Raw genomic sequence first — 24,649 nt, forward strand, 5'->3', positions numbered from 1 at the left:
GTTTCATATGACGCGTTAAGCGCCATTTCTCAGCCAATGAAGGTGGACGCAGAGTGTGGGCAGCGTGATGACATAGGTCTCGGTCCCCACCATCTTAGAGAAGGGCATGGCAGTGATTGGCTTGCTTTCTGCGGCGTCACAGGGGCTATAAAGGGGCGTGCACACCGACCGCCATCTTACTTCTGCCGATCTGAGCATAGGGAGAGGTTGCTGTAGCTTCGTCTGAAGCAGGGATATTGTTAGGAAGGGAATATTAACCCCCAAACCGCTTGTGCTGTAGCGATTTCCACTGTCCAACACCACGTTTTCTTTGCAGGGACAGTGGAGGTTTTTTTTGGGTGCATCAGCTCTGTAGCTTATTAGGCTGCCTTCCTGATAGCTGCATTGCTGTTTGTACTCCGCTGTGCAAACCAACTGCTTTTTTCAAAGCAAAAATCCTGTTGCTCCTTCTTTTCTGCACAGTTCTCGTTTCTTTGTCCACACTCGTGTGCAGCAGTCCTTTTTATTGCTGCCATACCTGTCCTTTGATCATTGTAGGGAGATTGAAATTCTACTACAGCCCTTGTATTTTTTAATATATCTGCCAACCACTTCCTGCCACTCAACCTGTAGTGTAATACAGTGGGCCTGATTTTTTCCAGCTGTCTCCCACACATAAAAAAGGAAGATTTGTATTGCCACTGAGTAGGGTTGAGCGAAACGGGTCGGCCATTTTCAGAAGTCGCCGACTTTTGGCAAAGTCGGGTTTCATGAAACCCGACCCAACCCCTGTGTGGGGTCGGCCATGAGGTCGGTGATCTTCTGAATCTGGTATCGGAATTCCGATACGGAGTTCCGATATGTTTGCAATATCGGAAATCGGTATCGGAATCCATATTTAAGTGTAAAATAAAGAATTAAAATAAAAAATATTGCTATACTCACCCTCTGATGCGCCCTGGTACTAAGCGGCAGTTTTCCTCCCTTAGATGACGTCGCGGCTTGTGATTAGTCGCGCGACCGCCCATGTGACCGCTCACGCGACCAATCACAAGCCGCGACGTCACCGAAGGTCCTTCAAGCGCTGATTCTTAGGAAGGAAGGCTGCCGGAAAGAAGCAGGGCGCGTCCGAGGGTGAGTATATACCTAATAGGAATATACTCACCCTCGGACGCGCCCTGGTACTAACCGGCAGTTTTCCTTCCTTAGAATCAGCGCGTGAATGACCTTAGATGACGTCGCGGCTTGTGATTGGTCGCGCGACCGCCCATGTGACCGCTGTCTCCCACATAAAAAAGGGAGATTTGTATTGCCACTGAGTGCATCTGCGTCAGTCCTGTTTGTGGCATCTATCATCCACTTTGTGCCAGTCAAACTGTTGTGTAATACAGTGGGTCTGATTTTTAACTGCTGTCTCCCACACATAAAAAAGGGAGATTTGTATTGCCACTGATTGCATCTGCGTCAGTCCTGTTTGTGGCATCTGTCATACACTTTCTGCCAGTGGCGTAGGAAGGGGGGTGCGGGGGGGGCGGTCCGCCCCGGGCGGCACAATGCTGGGGGCGGCCGGCGCTGCAGGAGAAGAAGATAAAAAAAAAAAAAAAAAAGGCGCCCCTTTAAATCTTCGGGCGGCGCCGTCCGCCGCCACGACCAGGGCCAGCTCCCCCCACCCCCGGGTCCCGCCCCCGCCCCCCGCTCTAATACTCACCTCTCCTGGTTCCTGCGGCTTCAGCGTCCTCTGACTCTGCGACGTCTCAGAGCAGAGGGCGCGATGACGTCACTACTGTGCGCGCCGCTCTGCCTCTCTGTCCTGAGCGTCGCAGAGCCGGAGAGACGCTGACTGCACCGGACCTGCGCTGGGAACGGGAGAGGTGAGGATTTTACTTTTTTTTTTTTTTCTTTATTTCTGACTGTCTGGGGCTGGGGCAATGCTGGAGACCATGGGGCAGAATGCTGGACACTCTGGGGCAATACAGGAGACCATGGGGCAGATTGCTGGACACACTGGGGCAATACAGGAGACTATGGGGCAGATTGCTGGACACACTGGGGCAATACAGGAGACCATGGGGCAGATTGCTGGACACACTGGGGCAATACAGGAGACCATGGGGCAGATTGCTGGACACACTGGGGCAATACAGGAGACTATGGGGCAGATTGCTGGACACACTGGGGCAATACTGGAGACCATGGGGCAGAATGCTGGACACACTGGGGCAATACTGGAGACCATGGGGCAGAATGCTGGACACACTGGGGCAATACTGGAGACCATGGGGCAGAATGCTGGACACACTGGGGCAATACTGGAGACCATGGGGCAGAATGCTGGACACACTGGGGCAGTACAGGAGACTATGGGGCAGAATGCTGGACACTCTGAATACTGGAGACCATGGGGCAGATCTCAGGACACATTGAGGCAATGCTGAAGACCCTGGGGCAGACTTCTGGACATACTGGGGCAATACTGGAGACCATGGGGCAGATTGCTGGACACACCGGGGCAATACTGGAGACCATGGGGCAGAATGCTGGACACACTGGGGCAATACAGGAGACCATGGGGCAGATTGCTGGACACACTGGGGCAATACTGGAGACCATGGGGCAGAATGCTGGACACACTGGGGCAGTACAGGAGACTATGGGGCAGAATGCTGGACACACTGGGGCAATACTGGAGACCCTGGGGCAGATTGCTGGACACACTGGGGCAATACTGGAGACCCTGGGGCAGATTTCTGGACACATTGAGGCAATGCTGGAGACCCTGGGGCAGACTTCTGGACACACTGGGGCAATGCTGGACACTGGGGCAGATTGCTGGACACACTGGGGGTAATATACTGGACACACTGGGGCAATGCTGGACACTGGGGGTAATATGCTGGACACACTGGGGCAGACTGCTGGACACACTGGGGAAAGGCTGGACACTGGGGCAGATTGCTGGACACACTGAGGGCAGATTGCTGGACACACTGGGGGTAATATGCTGGACATACTGGGGCAGATTGCTGGACACACTGGGGGTAATATGCTGGACACACTGGGGCAGATTGCTGGACAACATGGGGGTAATATGCTGGACACACTGGGGCAGATTGCTGGACAACATGGGGGTAATATGCTGGACACACTGGGGGCAGGACTTGAGGCATGGGCAGAATGTAGATACGGGGCATGATTGGAGACACGGGGCAGGATTGGATCATGGGGCAGGACGGATACGATGGAGGCTGGTGGGGCAGGATGGGGAGATCATATGGGGTAGAATGGATACTCATGAGGGCAGGATACGACAACATATGGCTGGAGCCAGGAATGAGATAAACGGGGCCAGGGTGGGGAATATTATTACCATAGGGGATAATTAAGGGATATTGTTACTGCAGTGATGTATTTATTTTATTTTTTGAGTATACTGTTTTAAATGGGGGGGCGGTCCTGTTACTGTGCAGAGTGACACTATATCACCTTTTTTTCTTCATGTGGTGTAATGTAGAAGTTGTGAAAAATTAAGTAATGTGTTCTGCAAGCGGAGCTCGAGATAACTGTGTTATTTCCTGCAGAAACGAGTCCTGGCTGGAAGGAATGATGCCGGTCTGTGCTGGATGAAAGATGAAGGACTTCACCTAGAGACGTCACTGGTGAGTCAGTGTTACCTATACACTGACACTATACACTGTATACTATATAGAGGTCCTGTGTATAATGTCACCAGTGATCTCTGTATTACCTCTACACAGACACTGCATACTAAGTACAGATCTCCTGTGAATACTGGCACTTATGGTGATAGTATTGTGGTTTTTTTTTATTACTGATCAGTATTGTAGTATTCAGTCACTATGTGGTGGTAATATGTGGTCTGGAAATGGTGCGGTGGTATTTGTCCCTTGTATGTAGTATTATTCGGTCACTATGTGGCCTGGTCATGGTGTGGTGGTATTAAGTCACAGGTGTGGCATGTGGGGGTGACACCATTAGGCCCAGTTTAAGTTCTACAAAACAGGAAAACCATTTTTGGTAACCTTTGTGTGTATTGAGCTGGGGGGGGCGCCAAACTCGGGAACAGCCCCGGGCGGCAAAAGCTCTAGCTACGCCTCTGCTTTCTGCCACTCAACCTGTAGTGTAATACAGTGGGCCTGATTTTTTCCTGCTGTCTCACACACCTATAAAGGGAGATTTAAACTCACAGCAAGTTTATGTACACCTTCTAACTGGTTTTACAGTACCATATAACGTTTGTTAGTTTGGTCACATTTTTCCAAGAATGAGAAAGTCTGGTGGAAGAGGTCGTGGCCGTGGTCGGCCATTGCCAGCTGGTAACGATGGTAGTGGTGGTGGAGCATCAGGTGGTCGTGGGAAAAGCAATATAGCACCTAAGTCTCGAGTTGTTGAGCCAGCGTCATCGTCTGGCTACACAAGGCCTCGAACGCTCGCTTTTCTGGGAGTCTTTTAAAGCAGGAGCAGCAGGAACAAGTTTTTGCTTTCCTTGCTGACTCTGTCTCTAGCTCTTTCGCCTCCTCTTCAGAAAGTGCAAAATTTAAAAGCAGTGCGTCGTCAGTGGATGCTCCCGATCAGGAACAAGTCGCTTCCTTGTGTCCTTCACCCAGAACAACAGAGAAGGATGCGTCAGGCAACACAACGAGTTACTCCATGGAGCTCTTTACACATACCGTGCCTGGGTTAGAAAGGGAAATTGTTAACAGGCCATGCCCATTACAAGATGAATCGGACATGGAGTGCACAGATGCACAGCCACATTATTATGCTGTTCCATTGACTCAGATCACAACATTGCCCTCGTAGTGTACTTATCCAGAATCTGACCCTGATGAGACTATGGTGCCCCGTCCCGAACGCTATAGCACCGGCTTACACGGTGACACAGAGGAAGGTGCACAGGACATAGAAGAGGAGGTGAAGGATGACCCAGTTGTTGACCCCGATTGGCAGCCATTGGGGGAACAGGGTGCCGCCGGCAGTAGCTCTGAAGCGGAGGAGGAGGAGCCGCAGCAGGCATCAACATCGCAACAGCTTCCATCTGGCAGGCCCGTATCTGCCCAAAAACATGTGTCAAAACCAAAAACAGATGGAGGACAGCGTGGCTATCCGGTTAAAGTAGCTCAGTGTGCAATGCCTGAAAAGGTATCCGATAGTAGGAAGAGTGCAGTCTGGCACTTTTTTAAACAAATGATCAGTGCAAACTCATCTGTAAGAAATGCTCAAGGACCTTCAGCAGAGGCCAGAATGTTAAAAATCTAAATACAAGTTGCATGCGTAGACATTTAACACCATGCACTTGCAAGCCTGGACTAACTACCAAACGTCCCGTAACGTTGCTGCACCCTCTCCCAATGAAGCTAGTCAGCAACGCTACATTCCTTCCCTCACTGTAAGCCCACCGTTTACCACACCACCTGCAGCAAATGTGGAGGTTTCGTCGCAAGGCCAAAGCAGTCAGGGAATCACCAGGTTCATGGTAGGAAACACTGTATGTAGGCCAACAGCAAGAATACCATCACCAACCCTCTCTCAGTCTGCCATGTCCACCGGCACCTCCGCTAGTTCCACCCTATGCAGCTCTCCAGTCCAGCTCACCCTGCAAGAGACTCTCGTTAGGAAAAGGAAGTACTCATCCTCTCATCCGCGTACACAGGGTTTGAACGCCCACATTGCTAGACTAATCTCGTTAGAGATGATGCCCTACCGGTTAGTTGAAAGCAAAGCTTTCAAAGCCCTGATGGACTACGCTGAACCACGCTACGAGCTACCCAGTCGACACTTTTCGAGAAAAGCCATCCCAGCCCTCCACCAGCATGTAAAAGACCACATTGTCCATGCACTCAGGAAATCTGTGAGTAGAAAGGTGCACCTGACAACAGATGCATGGACCAGTAGGCATGGCCAGGGTCGTTACGTGTCCCTCACGGCACAGTGAGTTAATGTGGTGGATGCAGGGTCCACAGGGGACAGGCATATTGGGACAGTTCTGCCTAGCCCACGGTCTAGGAAACAGTTGGCTGTAGGCGTTCGCCCCCCCTCCTCCCCCTCGTCCTCCAGCAGAAGCGAGAGCTCGTCCACAGACCGCAGTCGCACGACCACTCCATCTGCAGCTGCCACTGTTGCACACGAGGTGTCCCATTATGGAACAGCTAGTGGCAAGCGTCAGCAGGCTGTGTTGGCAATGAAGTGTTTGGGCGACAACAGACACACTGCGGAAGTTCTGTCTGAGTTCTTGCAGCAAGAAACTCAGTCATGGCTGGGCAGTGTACATCTTGAGGCAGGCAAGGTAGTGAGTGATAATGGAAGGAATTTTATGGCTGCCATAGCCCTTTCACAACTGAAACACATTCCTTGCCTGGCTCACACCTTGAACCTGGTGGTGCAGTGTTTCCTGAAAAGTTATCCGGGGTTACCCGACCTGCTCCTGAAGGTGCGCAGACTTTGCTCGCACATCCGCCGTTCGCCCGTACACTCCAGCCGTATGCAGAACCATCAGCGATCTTTGAAGCTTTCCCAGCATCGCCTAATCATCGACGTTGCAACAAGGTGGAACTCCACACTGCACATGCTTCAGAGGCTGTGTGAACAGAGGCGTGCTGTTATGTATTTGTGGGAGGATACACATACACGGGCAGAAAATCATATAGAGAAAAAGCACTAATCAATACCCAGTATAAAATTCCAAGATTTATTTGAATAAATTAAAAGTAGCAAAACAAAAAAATAAACACAAAGGGATGTGACAAGGTAAGCCAGAAAAGTGTGGCACCACAGCCAGAGACAGGTACATTCAGGTGTACACAAATATGGTACAAAACATGAATGTACCTGTCTCTGGCTGTGGTGCCACACTTTTCTGGCTTACCTTGTCACATCCCTTTGTATTTTTTTGTTTTGCTACTTTTAATTTATTCAAATAAATCTTGGAATTTTATACTGGGTATTGATTAGTGCTTTGTCTCTATATGATTTTCTGCTGCTATTGGCACTTACCTTATACTTACTGCACCATCCTTTACTTTGGTAGTAGGTGCGGGTCTTGTTTCTTTTGTTACATACACGGGCAGGCAGTTGGATGGCAGACATGGAGTTGTCAGGTGTGCAGTGGTCGAAGCTACAAGACCTGTGTCAAGTCCTTCAGTGTTTTGAGGAATGCACACGCCTGGTTAGTGCAGACGACGCCATAATAAGCATGAGCATCCCCTAATGCGTCTGCTGAGGCAAAGTTTGACGCACATAAAGGAGCAGGCATCTGCAGCCGAGGACGAGGGAAGCCTTGATAAGTCAGCCATTGTCTGGTCAGGGAAGTCTACTGGACGAGGTGGTGGGCGAAGAGGAGGAGGACGAGGATGATGGGGATGAATATTTTTTAGATGAGGAAGCTTTTCAGGGGGCAATAGAAACTGGTGGCGTTTCAAGGCCAGGGTAAGGGTTTTTTATGGAGACAAGTGACGTTGTTTTGCCAGAAAGTGCTCCTCAACCCAGCACAAGCATTGAATTGACACCTGGAACATTGGCCCACATGGCGGATTATGCCTTGCGTATCCTAAAAAGGGACCCCCGCATTATAAAAATGATGACCGATGACTATTACTGGTTGGCCTGCCTCCTGGATCCACACTATAAAGGGAAATTGCAAAATATCATGCCACATGAGAACCTTGAACAAATATTGGCAACCAAACAAGCAACTCTTGTAGACCGTTTGATTCAGGCATTCCCAGCACACAGCGGCGGTGATGGTTCTCACACAAGCTGCAGGGGGCAACAGGGCAGAGGTGTTAGAGTTGCACAAATCAGAAGTGGCGTTGGACAGAGGGGTTTTCTGACCAGGTTGTGGAGTGATTTCGCAATGACCGCAGACAGGACAGGTACTGCAGCATCAATTCAAAGTGACAGGAGACAACATTTGTCCAGTATGTTTACTAACTATTTTTCCTCCCTTATCGATGTTCTCCCTCACCCGTCATTCCCATTTGATTACTGGGCATCCAAAATAGCCACCTGGCCTGAATTGGCCGAATATGCAATGCAGGAGCTTGCTTGCCCAGCAGCTAGTGTGCTATCAGAAAGAGTATTTAGTGCTGCTGGTTCAATACTGACCGAAAAAAGGACTCATCTGGCTACCCAAAATGTTGATGATCTAACCTTCATTAAAATGAACCACTCATGGATTTCTAATTATTTTGCCCCACCTTTCCCAGCTGACACCTAGCTTTCCTGTAAAAAGGTCTTGCTTTTGGACTGGTCTCACTGACTGTTCCAATCTCTTAATTTCCAGCATAAAACATGTTTACACCTCCCTAAATGGGCTGAGTCCCCCCACGGGGCCGTGGTCACCACTTGGCGCAAGCACCCGTGAGAGTGCCGTTTGTCTGAAGAGGTGGGTGTGCCCACTTTTGGGCAACGGCACTGGCACAGGGTCCCTCATAGTACAGTGAAGTGCCTCCGGCGGTGGTGGTGCGCACCCAACGTCAGACACACCGTTGTAACATGAGGGGCCCTGGGCCAGTACCGCCGGCCACGAGTGTTCCCCCCCAGCTCAAACAGTGCTCTACCACTTGCAAAATTATCTCTCACTGCTCCACTACTGTTTAGTCTATGCGGTTAAATTCTTCAATGGCACTGGCAATGCCAATTTGTATGATGCTAGTTAAAATATTCAGGGGCCCTGTCCTACATTTACACCAGTAAATACTTTACGCCAAATACCAATGTCTGAAAGTCAGCAAAGGAGCCCACCCCTGTACCTAAGTATTCCACCTGTTTATTTATTTTAGACATTAACATCTATTTATTATTTTGGAGTACTAACTGTGTCAGACACTCCTTCAAATTGTCCTCCGCTGACCACACCAATGCTGCCTGTGTACCCCTGGAACCTATTTAAACCTGCACAGAGCCTACTTTTCTTATTTTAGGCCTAGTTACTCTGTCTGCGGTCCCTCCTTCCAATAATCCTCTGCTGACAACACCAATGCTGCCTGTGTACCCCTGGAACCTATTTAAACCTGCATAGAGACTACTTTTCTTATTTTAGGCCTAGTTAGTCTGTCTGCGGTGCTTCCTTCCAATACTCCTCCGCTGACCACACCAATGCTGCCTGTGTACCCCTGGAACCTATTTAAACCTGCATAGAGCCTACTTTTCTTATTTTAGGCCTAGTTACTCTGTCTGCGGTCCCTCCTTTCAATTGTCCTCCGCTGACCACACCAATGCTGCCCGTGTACGCCTGTAACCTTTTTTAAACTGCATTGAGCCAACTTTGTGGTGTAAGGCCTACTACCAGTGTCTGTCTGCGCCACTCAATACAGCTGTCCTCCTCTTAAAAAAGCTGAGCTGCAATTGTCAGGTTTTCAGCCAATTTTAATCTAACAACTGCATTGGGGCTACAAGTTTGGTTGAGTTCTACTAACGGTGTCTGCCGCTCCAAGGTGTTTTCCAGGTTGCCTTTCCTGAGCTTCAATCTTCAGGCTCTCGTTAAATAGTTTTTAATATAACACTGCATTTGGCCTACTAGTTTTGTTGGCCCTACTAACGGTGTCTGCCGCTCCTTGCTGTTCTCCACTGAACAAAGCAGTGCCGCCTGTTTACTACTGTTACCAATTTTGAACTGCATTTAGCCTACTTACTGATTTGGGCCTACTCACTGTGTCAGCCTCTCATTACAGTTGTCCTCCACTGAACAAAGCAATGCCGCCTGGTTAGTCCTGTTACCAATTTTGAAATGCTTTTAGCCCACTTTATTATTTGGGCCTATATCTGTGGTTCCTCCTCATCCTGCCCATTGCCCAGCCAATGCTAGATGAGTCTGCTGGTACATTGACCCAGACCACTACATTCCCCTTGCACGCTACACAGCCAGAATGTGACCCTGCTGAAAGTCAGGTTCCCCTTCCCGCATACCACACCACCTTACACGGGGACAAAGAGGAAGGTGCAGATGAAAGTGCAGGTTCCTTCATCAGGTTGGGGGGGGAATACTCATTGGCGACGTCACTCGCACAGGGCCCCTCATAGTACGCAAAAGTGTCGCTGCCGGTTGGAGGCGCCCCCACTGTGCAAACACACCGCCGTACTTTGAGGGGCCCTGTGCCAGTGCCAATGCAAACGAGTGGGCCCCCCCTGCTTGATCAGGATCACAGCACTTGCAAAGTTGTAATACTTACCTCTCCCTGCTCCACTGCGTGACATGGTCCAGATTTCCTGGGCCCACTAAATACTTGAACCAGCCTTACCCCCTACAACTTTAGCCAAATGACCCCCAATTTCCAATGCCTAACTATTATTATAAGGTAAATTAAGATTGACAAGCTTCAGTAACAAGAATGGATGTTTGTGCCATTAAAATGGGCACTGTAGGTGGTTTCCTGGCCTCCACTCACTGCAGACTATGCTTCCCCACTGACTTGCATTGAGTTTCGTGTTTCGGTCGATCCCCGACTTTTCGCGATGATTGGCCGATTTCACTCAACTCGACTTTTGAGATAGTCGGGTTTCGTGAAACCCGACTCGATCCTAAAAAAGTAAAAGTCGCTCAACCCTACATTTATTTGCTTGGTCACACTGCAGGATACAGTCAGGAAGTTTTAATACAAGAGCATTAAAATTGAACAATTTAAAAAGGTTGTTTTTGTCCCAGGCATCAGATGTGAGTGGGCATAAAATTCTGGCCTTACTATAGTTTTTTGGGGAGTGTCTTACAACATTTTTGGCAACATTTTGGTGACCAAAAAATCTTTAGCTGTCAAAAAAATCTTTAGCTACAGTTCTTATATTTAGCACAGTGATTTGTACACCACACGCGTCGCATATCATTGCGCTAAATATTGTACAATTTTATTACTCCAAATTTTTTATTTTAGTGTCATAGCCTACTTATTGACACAATTTGAGTCATCCCAAAAAAATCAAGGCCAGATTTTGATCAATCTATCATCTCCATCAGATGCACGCAGGGCTGCCACTAGAAATTTCGGGGCCCCATACTGGCAAAATTTTTGGGACCCCCTTGAGACTTTGCCCAGGCTCCACCCATCGAACTGTCCACAGTCCCACCGCTCTCTTGGAAAAACTCCACTTCTCACCTATCACACATTAACCAGTTCCCATCACCAGATCACACATACAGCCGGCAGGTTTTGTTATGGCCAAAAGATTTTTTTAAGCCGCCAAAATTGACACGGTAGACACTTTTGGCCGGGCCCTACTCTACGCTAACTGTTGTGAGTTCTGTTTTTGGGCTCCCTCTGGTGGTTACTGATGGTACTGGGTGATTTGTGTTCTGCTGTCTCTGGTGTCCACCTGTTCTATTAGGATTTGGGAGTTTCCTATTTAACCGGGCTTTCTTGTCATTTCCCCGCCGGCTATCAAGGTTATCAGAGTGTTTTGTTACCTCAGCTTCTGGCTTCAGTAATCTTCAGGACAAGCTAAGTTTTGATTTTCTTGTTCCACGTTTTGCTTCATTTTTGTCTTGTCCAGCTTGCATATAATTGTCTCTTTGCTGCTGGTTGCTTTAGTGGGCTGTAATTGCTCCTCATGTTCCATGAGTTGGAACATGAGTTCAAGTAATTACAGGATGGTTTTTTGAAGGGTTTTTTGCTGACCGCGCAGTTTACTTTTGTATCCTCTGCTATCTAGTTTTAGCGGGCCTCATTTTGCTGAATCTGTTTTCATACTGTGTATGTGCCTTCCTCTCATTTCACCGTCATTATATGTGGGGGGCTGCTATTTCTGTGGGGTATTTCTCTGGAGGCAAGAGAGGTCTGTTTCTTCTAATAGGGGAAGTTAGATCTTCGGCTGGTGCGAGACGTCTAGGATCAACGTAGGCACGTTCCCCGGCTATTGTTATTTGTGTGTTCAGGTTTAGGGTCGCGGTCAGCTCAGGTTCCATCACCCTAGAGCTCGTTGGTGCTTGTCCTTTTGTGATTCCCTGCCATTGGAATCATGACAGTATAGCCGGCCAAAATGTTTGGGCTGAAGTAGGAGGAAAAGTAGTCTGAGGAAGTTTTTTTTTTTTTTTTCTCTCTCCTCTGAGGTTGCTGCCTAGCCTTAATTGCAGCCAGGCTGATTTTTTTTTTCCTCCTCTTAATCCCTGAATGGCTCTGACCTTAGCTGTTTATCATGGACGTCCAGAGTTTAGCTTCCAGCTTGAATAATCTTGCTGCTAAGGTTCAAAATATACAAGATTTTGTTGTACATGTTCCTATGTCTGAACCTAGAATTCCTATTCCAGAGTTCTTTGCTGGAGATAGATCTAGTTTTCTGAATTTTAGGAACAATTGCAAGCTGTTCCTTTCTTTGAAATCTCGCTCTTCTGGAGACCCTGCTCAGCAGGTTAAGATTATTATATCTTTCCTGCGGGGTGACCCTCAAAATTGGGCATTTGCATTGGCACCAGGGGATCCTGCGTTGCTTAATGTTGATGCGTTTTTTCTGGCATTGGGTTTGCTCTATGAGGAACCTAACCAGGAGATTCAGGCTGAAAAAGCTTTATTAGCTCTCTCTCAGGGGCAAGATGAAGCAGAAATATATTGTCAAAAATTTCGGAAATGGTCAGTGCTTACTCAGTGGAATGAGTGCGCCCTGGCTGCAAAGTTCAGAGATGGCCTTTCTGAGGCCATTAAAGATGTTATGGTGGGGTTCCCTGCGCCTACGGGTCTGAATGAGTCTATGACTATGGCTATTCAGATTGATCGGCGTTTACGGGAGCGCAAACCTGTGCACCATTTGGCGGTGTCTTCTGAACAGGCACTTGAGACAATGCAATGTGATAGAGTTCAGTCTAGAAGTGAACGGCAAAACTATAGGCGGAAAAATGGGTTGTGCTTTTATTGTGGTGATTCAGCTCATGTTATATCAGCATGCTCTAAACGCACAAAAAAGGTTGATAAATCTGTTGCCATTAGTACGTTACAGTCTAAGTTCATTCTGTCTGTGACTCTGATTTGCTCAGTATCATCCATTTCCGTCGATGCCTATGTAGATTCAGGCGCTGCCCTGAGTCTTATGGATTGGTCATTTGCCAAGCGATGTGGGTTTAGTCTTGAGCCTCTGGAAGTCCCTATTCCTTTGAAGGGAATTGACTCTACACCTTTAGCTATGAATAAACCTCAGTACTGGACACAAGTGACCATGCGTATGACTCCCGTTCATCAGGAGGTGATTCGCTTCCTGGTATTGTATAATTTACATGATGTTCTAGTACTTGGTCTGCCATGGTTACAAACTCATAATCCAGTCCTTGACTGGAAAACAATGTCTGTGTTAAGCTGGGGATGTCAGGGGGTTCATGATGATGCACCTCCGATTTCTATCGCTTCATCTACTCCTTCTGAGGTTCCTGTATTTTTGTCTGATTATCGGGATGTTTTTGAGGAGCCTAAGCTCAGTTCGCTTCCTCCTCACAGGGATTGCGATTGTGCTATAGATTTAATTCCTGGTAGTAAATTTCCTAAAGGTCGTTTGTTCAATCTGTCAGTGCCAGAGCATACTGCTATGCGGGATTATGTTAAGGAGTCCTTGGAAAGGGGACATATCCGTCCATCTTCGTCCCCTTTGGGAGCAGGTTTATTTTTCGTGGCCAAAAAAGATGGGTCCTTGAGGCCTTGTATAGATTATCGTCTTTTGAATAAGATTACCGTAAAATATCAGTATCCTTTGCCTTTGTTGACTGATTGGTTTGCTCGCATTAAGGGGGCTAAATGGTTCACTAAGATTGATCTTCGGGGTGCGTATAATCTTATACGAATAAAGCAAGGTGATGAGTGGAAAACCGCATTTAATACGCCTGAGGGCCATTTTGAGTATTTGGCAATGCCTTTCGGACTTTCTAATGCTCCTTCAGTCTTCCAGTCCTTTATGCACAATATTTTCCGTGAATATCTGGATAAATTTATGATTGTGTATTTGGATGATATTTTGGTTTTTTCTGATGACTGGGAGTCTCACGTTCAGCAGGTCAGGAAGGTGTTTCAGGTCCTGCGGGCTAATTCCTTGTTTGTAAAAGGCTCAAAGTGTCTCTTTGGAGTCCAGAAGATTTCTTTCTTGGGGTATATTTTTTCCCCTTCTACTATTGAGATGGATCCCGTCAAGGTTCGGGCTATTTGTGACTGGACGCAGCCTGCATCTCTTAAGAGTCTGCAGAAGTTCTTAGGCTTTGCTAATTTCTATTGTCGTTTTATAACTAATTTTTCTAGTGTTGTTAAGCCTTTGACGGATTTGACTAAGAAGGGTGCTGATGTTGCTGATTGGTCTCCTGCGGCTGTGGAGGCCTTTCGGGAACTTAAACGCCAGTTTTCTTCTGCTCCTGTGTTGCGTCAGCCTGTTTCGCTTCCTTTCCAAGTTGAGGTTGATGCTTCCGAGATTGGAGCGGGGGCGGTTTTGTCACAGAGAAGCTCCGATTGCTCGGTGATGAAGCCATGTGCGTTCTTTTCTAGAAAATTTTCGCCCGCTGAGCGGAATTATGATGTGGGTAATCGGGAACTTTTGGCCATGAAGTGGGCATTTGAGGAGTGGCGTCATTGGCTGGAGGGTGCTAGACATCGTGTGGTGGTCTTGACTGATCACAAAAATCTGATTTACCTTGAGTCTGCCAGGCGTCTGAATCCTAGACAGGCTCGTTGGTCACTGTTTTTCTCTCGTTTCAATTTTGTGGTTTCATACCTGCCAGGTTCAAAGAATGTGAAGGCGGATGCTCTTTCTAGGAGGTTTGTGCCTGACTCCTCTGGAAATTCTGAGCCCACTGGTATCCTTAGGGATGGGGTGATTTTGTCGGCCGTCTTCCCAGACTTGCGACGTGCTTTGCAGGAGTTTCAGGCGGGTAAACCTGATCGTTGTCCGCCTGAGAGACTGTTTGTTCCGGATAGTTGGACCAGTAGAGTCATCTCCGAGGTCCATTCTTCTGCGTTGGCAGGTCATCCTGGAATATTTGGTACTAGAGACTTGGTGGCCAGGTCTTTTTGGTGGCCTTCCTTGTCGAGGGATGTGCGTTCTTTTGTGCAGTCTTGTGAGGTTTGTGCTCAGGCTAAGCCTTGCTGTTCTCGAGCCAGTGGATTGTTGTCACATTTGCCTATCCCGAAGAGGCCTTGGACGCACATTTCCATGGACTTTATTTCGGATCTCCCTGTCTTTCAAAAAATGTCTGTCATCTGGGTTGTGTGTGACCGCTTTTCTAAAATGGTTCATCTTGTACCCTTGCCTAAGTTGCCTTCCTCCTCTGAGTTGGTCCCTCTGTTTTTCCAGAACGTGGTTCGTTTGCATGGGATTCCGGAGAACATCGTTTCTGACAGGGGATCCCAGTTTGTGTCTAGATTTTGGCGGACGTTCTGTGCTAAGATGGGCATTGATTTGTCCTTTTCGTCTGCATTCCATCCTCAGACGAATGGCCAGACGGAGCGTACTAATCAGACCTTGGAAACTTATTTGAGGTGTTTTGTTTCTGCTGATCAGGATGACTGGGTTACCTTTTTGCCGCTGGCCGAGTTTGCCCTTAATAATCGGGCTAGTTCTGCTACCTTGGTTTCTCCTTTCTTTTGTAATTCGGGGTTTCATCCTCGTTTTTCCTCTGGTCAGGTGGAGCCTTCTGATTATCCTGGAGTGGACATGGTGGTGGATGGGTTGCATCGGATTTGGAGTCATGTGGTGGACAATTTGAAGTTGTCCCAGGAGAAGGCTCAGCAGTTTGCTAATCGCCGTCGCCGCGTGGGTCCTCGACTTCGTGTTGGGGACTTGGTGTGGTTGTCTTCTCGTTTTGTTCCTATGAAGGTCTCTTCTCCTAAGTTCAAGCCTCGGTTCATCGGTCCTTATAGGATCTTGGAAATTCTTAACCCTGTGTCGTTTCGTTTGGATCTCCCGGCATCGTTTGCTATTCATAATGTGTTCCATCGGTCGTTGTTGCGGAGGTATGAGGTACCTGTTGTTCCTTCGCTTGAGCCTCCTGCTCCGGTGCTGGTGGAGGGAGAATTGGAGTATGTTGTGGAGAAGATCTTGGATTCTCGTGTTTCCAGACGGAAACTCCAATATTTGGTCAAGTGGAAGGGTTATGGTCAGGAGGATAATTCTTGGGTGGTTGCCTCTGATGTTCATGCTGATGATTTGGTCCGCGCTTTTCAAAGGGCTCATCCTGGTCGCCCTTTTGGTTCTCGTGAGGGTTCGGTGACCCCTCCTCAAGGGGGGGGTACTGTTGTGAGTTCTGTTTTTGGGCTCCCTCTGGTGGTTACTGATGGTACTGGGTGATTTGTGTTCTGCTGTCTCTGGTGTCCACCTGTTCTATTAGGATTTGGGCGTTTCCTATTTAACCGGGCTTTCTTGTCATTTCCCCGCCGGCTATCAAGGTTATCAGAGTGTTTTGTTACCTCAGCTTCTGGCTTCAGTAATCTTCAGGACAAGCTAAGTTTTGATTTTCTTGTTCCACGTTTTGCTTTATTTTTGTCTTGTCCAGCTTGCATATAATTGTCTCTCTGCTGCTGGTTGCTTTAGTGGGCTGTAATTGCTCCTCATGTTCCATGAGTTGGAACATGAGTTCAAGTAATTACAGGATGGTTTTTTGAAGGGTTTTTTGCTGACCACGCAGTTTACTTTTGTATCCTCTGCTATCTAGTTTTAGCGGGCCTCATTTTGCTGAATCTGTTTTCATACTGTGTATGTGCCTTCCTCTCATTTCACCGTCATTATATGTGGGGGGCTGCTATTTCTGTGGGGTATTTCTCTGGAGGCAAGAGAGGTCTGTGTTTCTTCTAATAGGGGAAGTTAGATCTTCGGCTGGTGCGAGACGTCTAGGATCAACGTAGGCACGTTCCCCGGCTATTGTTATTTGTGTGTTCAGGTTTAGGGTCGCGGTCAGCTCAGGTTCCATCACCCTAGAGCTCGTTGGTGCTTGTCCTTTTGTGATTCCCTGCCATTGGAATCATGACAGCTAACCTATTAAATATTTGTTAAAATAAGTAATACAATTTAGGTATATTTTGATTTATTTTTCAATCTTTAAAATGACCAATATCACATCCAAAGGGACAAATACCACACCATGTCCAGACCACATATTACCACAGTGATCAAATAATATCAAATACAAGGAAATACAACACCATGACCAGACCACATATTACCACCACATATTGACTGAATTATAATTATTTATATAGCGCCAACATATTCCGCAGCGCTTTACAAATTATAGAGGGGACTTGTACAGACAATATACATTACAGCATAACAGAAATCACAGTTCAAAATAGATACAAAGAGGAATGAGGGCCCTGCTCGCAAGCTTACAAACTATGAGGAAAATACTGAATACTCCAATACTGATCAGTAATAAAAAAAAAAAAACACTACTATCACCATCAGTGCCATTATACGCAGGAGATCTGTACTTAGTATGCAGTGTCTGTGTACAGGTAATCCAGTGATCACTGGTGACATTATACACAGGAGCTCTGTATATAGTGTATAGGTAATCCAGTGATCACTGGTGATATTATACACAGGAGCGCTGTATATAGTATACAGTGTATAGTGTCAGTGTATAGGTAACACACTGACTCACCAGTGACGTCTCTAGGTGAAGTCCTTCATCTTTGTTTTTCATCTTTCATCCAGCACAGACCGCCATCACTTCTTCCAGCCAGGGCTCATCTCTGCAGGAAATAAGTTATCTCGAGCTCCGCTTGCAGAACACATTACTTATTTTTCCCAACTCCTACATTACACCACATGAAGAAAAAAAGGCGACATAGTATCACTTTACACCAGTGTTCCCCAACTCCGGTCCTCAAGAGCCACCATCAGGTCATGTTTTCAGGATTTCCTACTTATTGCACAAGTGATAATTGCATTACCTGGACAGGCAAGAATTGAGTCACCTGTGCAATACTAAGGAAATCCTGACAACATGACCTGTTGGTGGCTCTTGAGGACCGGAGTTGGGGAACACTGCTTTACACAGTAACAGGCCTGCCCCCCTATTTAAAACAGTATACTCAAAAAATAAAATAAATACGTCACTGCAGTAATAATATCCTTTATTTAGCCCCTATGGTAATAATATTCCCCATCCTGGCCCCCGTGTGTCTCATTCCTGGCTTCAGCCATATGTTCTCCCATCCTGCCCTCATGAGTATTCATTCTGCCCCATATGATCTCCCCATCCTGCCCCATCTGTCGCCAATCCTGCCCCCAGTGTCTCCAATCATGCCCGTATCTCCATTCTGCCCCGTCTCCAATCATGCCATGTCTGCAATCCTGCCTCGTGTCTCCATTCTGCCCCATCTGTCTCCAGTCATGCCCCCAGTTTCTCCAGTCATGCCATGTCTTCCATCCTGCCCTGTCTCCATTCTGCTCCAATGTGTTCAGCGTTCTGCCCCAGTGTCCAGTATTATGCCCATGTCCAGCGTTCTGCCCTTTTCCCACACAAGGACCTTTTATATAGAGCTAAAAATACAAAAGGGCGTGGCTCACATTGTAATAATGCGGCACAGTCAAAAGGCACACCCTCAGAATATTACTTGGACACACCCCCTTGTAAGACCATGATGACCATCAGCACTATCTACAGAGGCCCATGTCTTTGGGACCAGGGAGTAATAACACAGAGGTAGCATGCCCAGCGGAAATGAGACATGCGCTCTGACACAGGCCACTTCCGACCTGGTGACCGACCTCGTATATTCTGCGGTAGGCACGGCCCTGCTCTATCAGCCGTCCACACTAGCGGCTCCCCCATCCTGCATTTCCCACATCCCGCATCCCCCCACTGTGCATGGACCCGTCCTTCGTCCCTGTGGCCCGTTCTTTCCTCACAGTAGCCACATAAACAGGAAGACTCCGCTCTCTTTTGCCGCCAAACAGAGTCAAGTACAGGCACCCAATAAGCGGCAGTGACGTCAGGATGGGCGTAAACCTTTCACCTCGAGTCTTTTTTTCCCACTCATAAATGATAAGTGGGCTTGGGTTCCGTGCTCAGCCAGTACCCTAAGGGCCCGGTTTAGCCTGCGGCTGCGGGTAGGGGCCTGGTGAGCAGATGAGACAGGGCCCCCTCTGCCCACCGGGCCCCATACGCTACTCAGGGCAGTAATGCCCTGATTGCACGGTGTATCTGTGGTGTCCAAATCCTTGCTTTGCAGACATACGGACCAGAAACACATGGGCTACTTGCACATTGAACAAGTCTGTAGGAACATGTTCACACACCACCAAGAAACTTGAAGACACAAAAGAGCACAGTGAGGCCAAAAATACTCTGTTGTAAAAAAAAATCACAGTAATAAGCAAGTGCTTGTCAAAAGATGGAAAAAAACAGGGTATTTAGTTGATACGTTATTTTACAAAAAATGTATGCTAAGCTGCTCCACCAAATTTTCTTGTTTTTAAAATTGTAAAAAATACAGCCCACATATTGAAACAGTCTTATCTCAGTCACAAGTCTGGTCTATCTGTGGTCTTCAAATCTTGGCTTTTCAGGCACACATTACAGTTTTTAGTTTGCTACTCTTGGTGTATACAGTATGTTTTTAAAATTGTGAAAAATGCAGGCCACGTATTGAAACACTCTGTTATTTCAGTCACATGTCTAGTCTATCTGTGGTCTGCAAATCTTGGCTTTTCAGGCATACATTCCAGTTTTTGGTCTGCTACCCTTGGTGTATACAGTATTTTGTGGTTTTAAAAATATACAGGCCACATATTGAAACAGTCTGTTACCTACGTCCGATGCCCGTTCTATGTGTGGTCTAAAAATAGTTGTTTTTCATGCATACATTCCAATTTTTGGTCTGTCTAATACCCTAGGTCTATACACTATTTTGGTAAAAAACAAAAAAACAACATATACTACAGTGTGGTACAGTAGTTCCGTGACACGCCTCATCTATCGGTGGGCTACAAAGTGTGCTTTTGAGGCTTCCATTCTCCTTTTTTTGTGGTGTGTTACCCTAGCTATAAAAACTATTTAGCAGTAAAAAATATATTGGCCACATATTAATGAATCTGGTATCTCAAACGCCAGATGAATCTGTGGCCTACAAATTGTGGCATTTCAGAGCTACATTCCACTGTGTTTGCTGCCTTTGACCTGATTTCTATACACTATTTTGGGGCTAAAATAAAAACACAGGCCACATATTTTACAGTGTGGTATCTCCGTGACACGCCTCATGTATCTTTGGTCTACAAAGTGTCTTTCAGGCTTCCATTCACCTTTTTTGCTGTGTGTTACCCTAGCTCTAAACAGTAAACACTATTTTGGGCTGAATGTAAAAAAAAAATAAAAAATTACCCCATGGGGAAATGTTTGTCAGCCCATACACTTAAGGTATGTGCACACGTTGCAGAAAGATGTGCGGATTTTTCCGCAATGATTTTGGTAAATCTGCAGGAAATTCGCACTGCGGATTTACTGCGGAATTGTGACAGTTTTTGTGCGGATTCCTATTATGGAGCAGGTGTAAACTGCTGCGGAATCCGCACAAAGAATTGACATGCTGTGGAATAAACAACGCAGCGTTTCCACGCGTTTTTTTCAGCAGCATGTGCACTGCAGATTTTGTTTTCCATAGGTTTACATGGTACTGTAAACTCATGGAAAACTGCTGCGAATCGACAGCAGCCAATCCGCTGCAGATCCGCAGCAAAATCTGCAACGTGTGAACATAGCCTTAGTGTAAGGGCCTTCCTCCACATCTCATCATCCACTGCCACTAGATCACCAGGGTTAACGTGTTCCGTGCTGCTACAGCCAATCAATTTTTTGGCAAGGGTGTCTATGATCCCCATAAAAAATTGTGCTTAAAAATGTACCCCCATGGTGAAATGGTTGTCAGCCCATACACTTAGTGTATGGGTATTACGAGTCTAGGAGACCCGCTCCTTTGTAATGGGACTTTTTTTTTTTTTTATGAGGCCCTCCTCCATGTTTCTTCCAAAGGGGGATTGGGGTGCGTGCAAATTTGGGTCAAGGCGGCTCTTGCATTCAATGCATAAGAAAACGGTATGGCAGGACCAACTGAATAATGTGAAGTGGGCTTTCCTGTGGCCATCCAGTACCTGGGTGCATAGACTTATTGGGATGCATATGACTTGAAAGCAGGGCAGGCCTTGCTTTCAATTCAACATTTTTTAATGAAGCCCTCCTGTACCTCTCGTGAAAGGGGTGCGTTGTAATTCTTGGCAGCCCAGTCACTCACTTCATCGGCAATAACAGCATAGGAGACTCACTGTTTAATAATGGCCCTTTAAGAATATTAATGCCGCCTGATGCCCCTCTAAAAATAGGCTTTGTGACTTTAAGAGTCCCTCCTTCATAAATGAAACAAGATGTCTCCTTATGTGTCATACACCACATGGCCAGCTAGGGTTGTTAAATCTTACAATGACATTTCCCAGTGAATGCATTTGTATTGGTTGAAAGCAATGTTACAGTTGAAAAACGCATCAAAAACTCTGCGTGTGAACATAGTCCAAGTGATGGAGGAACATTTTGGTCTGGGGTTAATAATTTTGCCTTATATTCAACTCATTACCCTGGAAAGGATGTACTTTAACATATTTCCCAGCAAAATCCATTTTGGTTTAGTTTTCGTATGTTTTTTGTGCACCTGTAAAAATGGCGTGAAACTCTGACAACATTGCTTACAGCTGTGACCTAGGAGTCAGAAATGCTTCCAGGGGCGATTCCCCATGATGTTCCTGGGTCACTTGAGCAGAGTTTTCATTTTCAGACACTTTTAGGCCTTAAAAAGGGGGGTCGAGGTAAAATTATTCGGGTTTCCCATAGACTTATATTGGGTTGGTTGCTCTGATCGAGTACCCGAGAATTCCAATTTGCTCGACCCGAGCAACGAGCACCCGAGCATTTTAGTGCTCGCGCATCACTGGTTAAAACTATTCCAACATTCCCCTATGTGATGTCTCTGATGTTTATTAACAGTTGATTTCCAAGTAAAATATTTCCCACATTAAGAAAATGAAAAAGGCTTCTCTTCCGAGTGACTGCTCTGATGTCTAACAAGAAGCGCTTTCCATTTAAAACATTTCCCACATTCTGAACAAGAAAAAGGCTTCTCCCCCGTGTGAGTTATTGTGTGTGTAACAAGATTACTTTTATAGTTAAAACATTTCCCACATTCTGAACAGGAAAAAGGCTTCTCCCCCGTGTGAATTATCTGGTGATTAACAAGCACTTTTTTATGTGCAAAACATTTTCCACATTCTGAACAAGAAAAAGGCTTCTCCCCCGTGTGAGTTATTTTGTGTGTAACAAGACTACATTTATGGTTAAAACATTTTCCAGATTCTGAACAGGAAAAAAGCTTCTCCCCTGTGTGGGTTCTTTGATGGCTAGCAAGATGTGATTTCTGGATAAAACATTTCCCACATTCTGAACATGAATATGGCTTCTCCCCTGTGTGAGTTCTCTGGTGAATAACAAGCAGTGATTTACGCGCAAAACATTTCCCACATTCTGAACAGGAAAAAGGCTTCTCTCCTGTGTGAGTTCTATGGTGATTAACAAGCACTTTTTTATGTGCAAAACATTTTCCACATTCTGAACAAGAAAAAGGCTTCTCCCCCTTGTGAGTTATTTTGTGTCTAACAAGACTACATTTATGGTTAAAACATTTTCCACATTCTGAACAGCAAAAAAGCTTCTCCCCTGTGTGGGTTCTTTGATGGCTAGCAAGATGTGATTTCTGGATAAAACATTTCCCACATTCTGAACAGGAAAAAGGCTTCTCCCCTGTGTGGGTTTTTTGATGGCTAACAAGATGTGAGTTCTGGATAAAACATTTACCACATTCTGGACAGGAAAAAGGCTTCTCCCCTTTGTGGGTTCTTTGATGGCTATCACAAGTTTGTTTGAATTTAAAACATTTCCCACATTCTGAACATGAATATGGCTTCTCCCCTGTGTGAGTTCTCTGGTGAATAACAAGCTGTGATTTGCGCGCAAAACATTTCCCACATTCTGAACAGGAAAAAGGCTTCTCTCCTGTGTGAGTTCTATGGTGATAAACCAATTCTGATTTCTTGCTAAAACATTTGCCACATTCTGAACATGAAAATGACTTCTTTGCTTTAGGAGCAGTTTGTTTTTTAATGCCTTTTTTGTGACTTTGATTTTCCTTAGTAGTCAGTAATGAATCAGAAGATGGGACCTGTTTAATAGGATCAGATGACAAATCTTTGCTGTGAATGGATGATGGAATATCTGGAGTAAAAGCAATCACTTCAGTTGTATCTTGTAGGATTTCAAGATCATCAGATTTAAAAATTGAAGATGTCAGCTGTCCCTCTGATCTCCTGGTACAGTCATCTAAGATAAAAAACAATTCTTTTTTTTATAAAGATATTCTTGAGTTTTATATTTTTGAACATTTCTACTTAAACGGTCTATAAAATGGCAAGCTATGTAAAAAAATACTTTATTTACCAAGACAATGACAGTTCACAGTCTAATAGAAAACCTTGTTGGATGAACAAGTAGTGTGTAGTGATCAACCGTTTGTTCATTCTGCCTCCCAAATATCGAATAAAAAGAAACCAATCAATGTTATGTAGGCGAAAATAATACCAATTCTCTTCTCACAAAAAACAAGTCCCCACTAAGGTCCATTGTCACGATATTGTATGAAATATCATATAAGTTTGTTTCCCTGCCAGCACATATAGTGTGGGCGGCGACCCCCCCTTCACTCTGTGTTTAGCTTTCCTTTTCAGTGCGTGTGGGGGAGATTTTATTGCCTCTAGCTCTGAGAGCAAAGGAATTTATGACCAGGCTGGAATCTTCCTCTAGCAGAAACTGGATTAGAAGTTTCTAGAATCCATGAGAGTCCTTTGTTCCATTATTGTAAGATATTGGGCCAATGACTGGGGCCAAGAGAATCTTAGATAGATATTGCTAAAGTCCATCGGAGCATCTGTCCATCACGGTAAACATGAGCTTCTAACTCCATCAGGGAATAAAGTAGGGATTTCTCTGTAATGACACATGACACATAGGACATATTTGATCTCATTAGAATGCCAACGTTAATACGAGATGAATGCTGGGTTTGTTATGACTATGACATGTTCTGGAGCGGAGTTATAGAAATTAGACAAATTTTAAGTTGAATTACTAAGACTGAGGAGGTAGGAGGGACAAAGTACTCCAACCCCTTTCTGTGATGTCACAGGCTGCAGCTATAAGATTTCTGGCCAGATTCCAGCAGTGAGTCTGTCTGCTGGAAGCCATGTGAGTTTGACCTGAAGGGCTGTACCTAACCAGTCCTAATTCATTGGGACAGATGGAAGCCCACTAGCCTGGTTGCCTGAACTGATATGAACTGAGCACATGTAAGTGTTACTTCTCATTTAACCCCTGATTATTTTATAATTACCTTGTACATATTTGCAATTGTCTCTTTTGTAACATCCTTGCAATATTTTTCGATAAACACTGCCTTAAAATCATTTATGGAGTATAATATTTAATATACTAGATTCGTTCTCCTGTTCTAAAACGTACCCTGTCTCCTGAAGGGAATTACGCTACTGTTTTGGGTTAGCTTCGGACCCATTTAATCGAAGCTGGTGGCAGCTTACCGTGTGCAGGCTTTTGGGTGTTGTCGTAGCGACTGCGGCGTTGATAATTATTGCTCCTGCCCGTGCAGGA

At 46.0% G+C, this 24,649-nt stretch overlaps 2 protein-coding genes across 2 annotated transcripts in view; one reads left to right on the forward strand and one right to left on the reverse strand.

Annotated features, from left to right (window-relative positions):
* Window positions 1-24,649, forward strand: part of LOC138662926 (oocyte zinc finger protein XlCOF8.4-like) — an 866,299-nt gene that overhangs the window by 99,899 nt on the left and 741,751 nt on the right. The gene's annotated exons all lie outside the window — the stretch shown is intronic.
* Window positions 16,953-24,649, reverse strand: part of LOC138662917 (oocyte zinc finger protein XlCOF22-like) — a 61,000-nt gene continuing 53,303 nt past the window's right edge. Inside the window, exon 7 of the mRNA XM_069748918.1 lies at window positions 16,953-23,308. Coding sequence (XP_069605019.1) covers window positions 21,951-23,308 — 1,358 coding nt within the window. The 3' untranslated portion in view covers window positions 16,953-21,950. The remainder of the gene's footprint in view (window positions 23,309-24,649) is intronic.

Source organism: Ranitomeya imitator, chromosome 2, assembly GCF_032444005.1.
Source record: "Ranitomeya imitator isolate aRanImi1 chromosome 2, aRanImi1.pri, whole genome shotgun sequence".
NCBI lineage: Eukaryota > Metazoa > Chordata > Amphibia > Anura > Dendrobatidae > Ranitomeya > Ranitomeya imitator.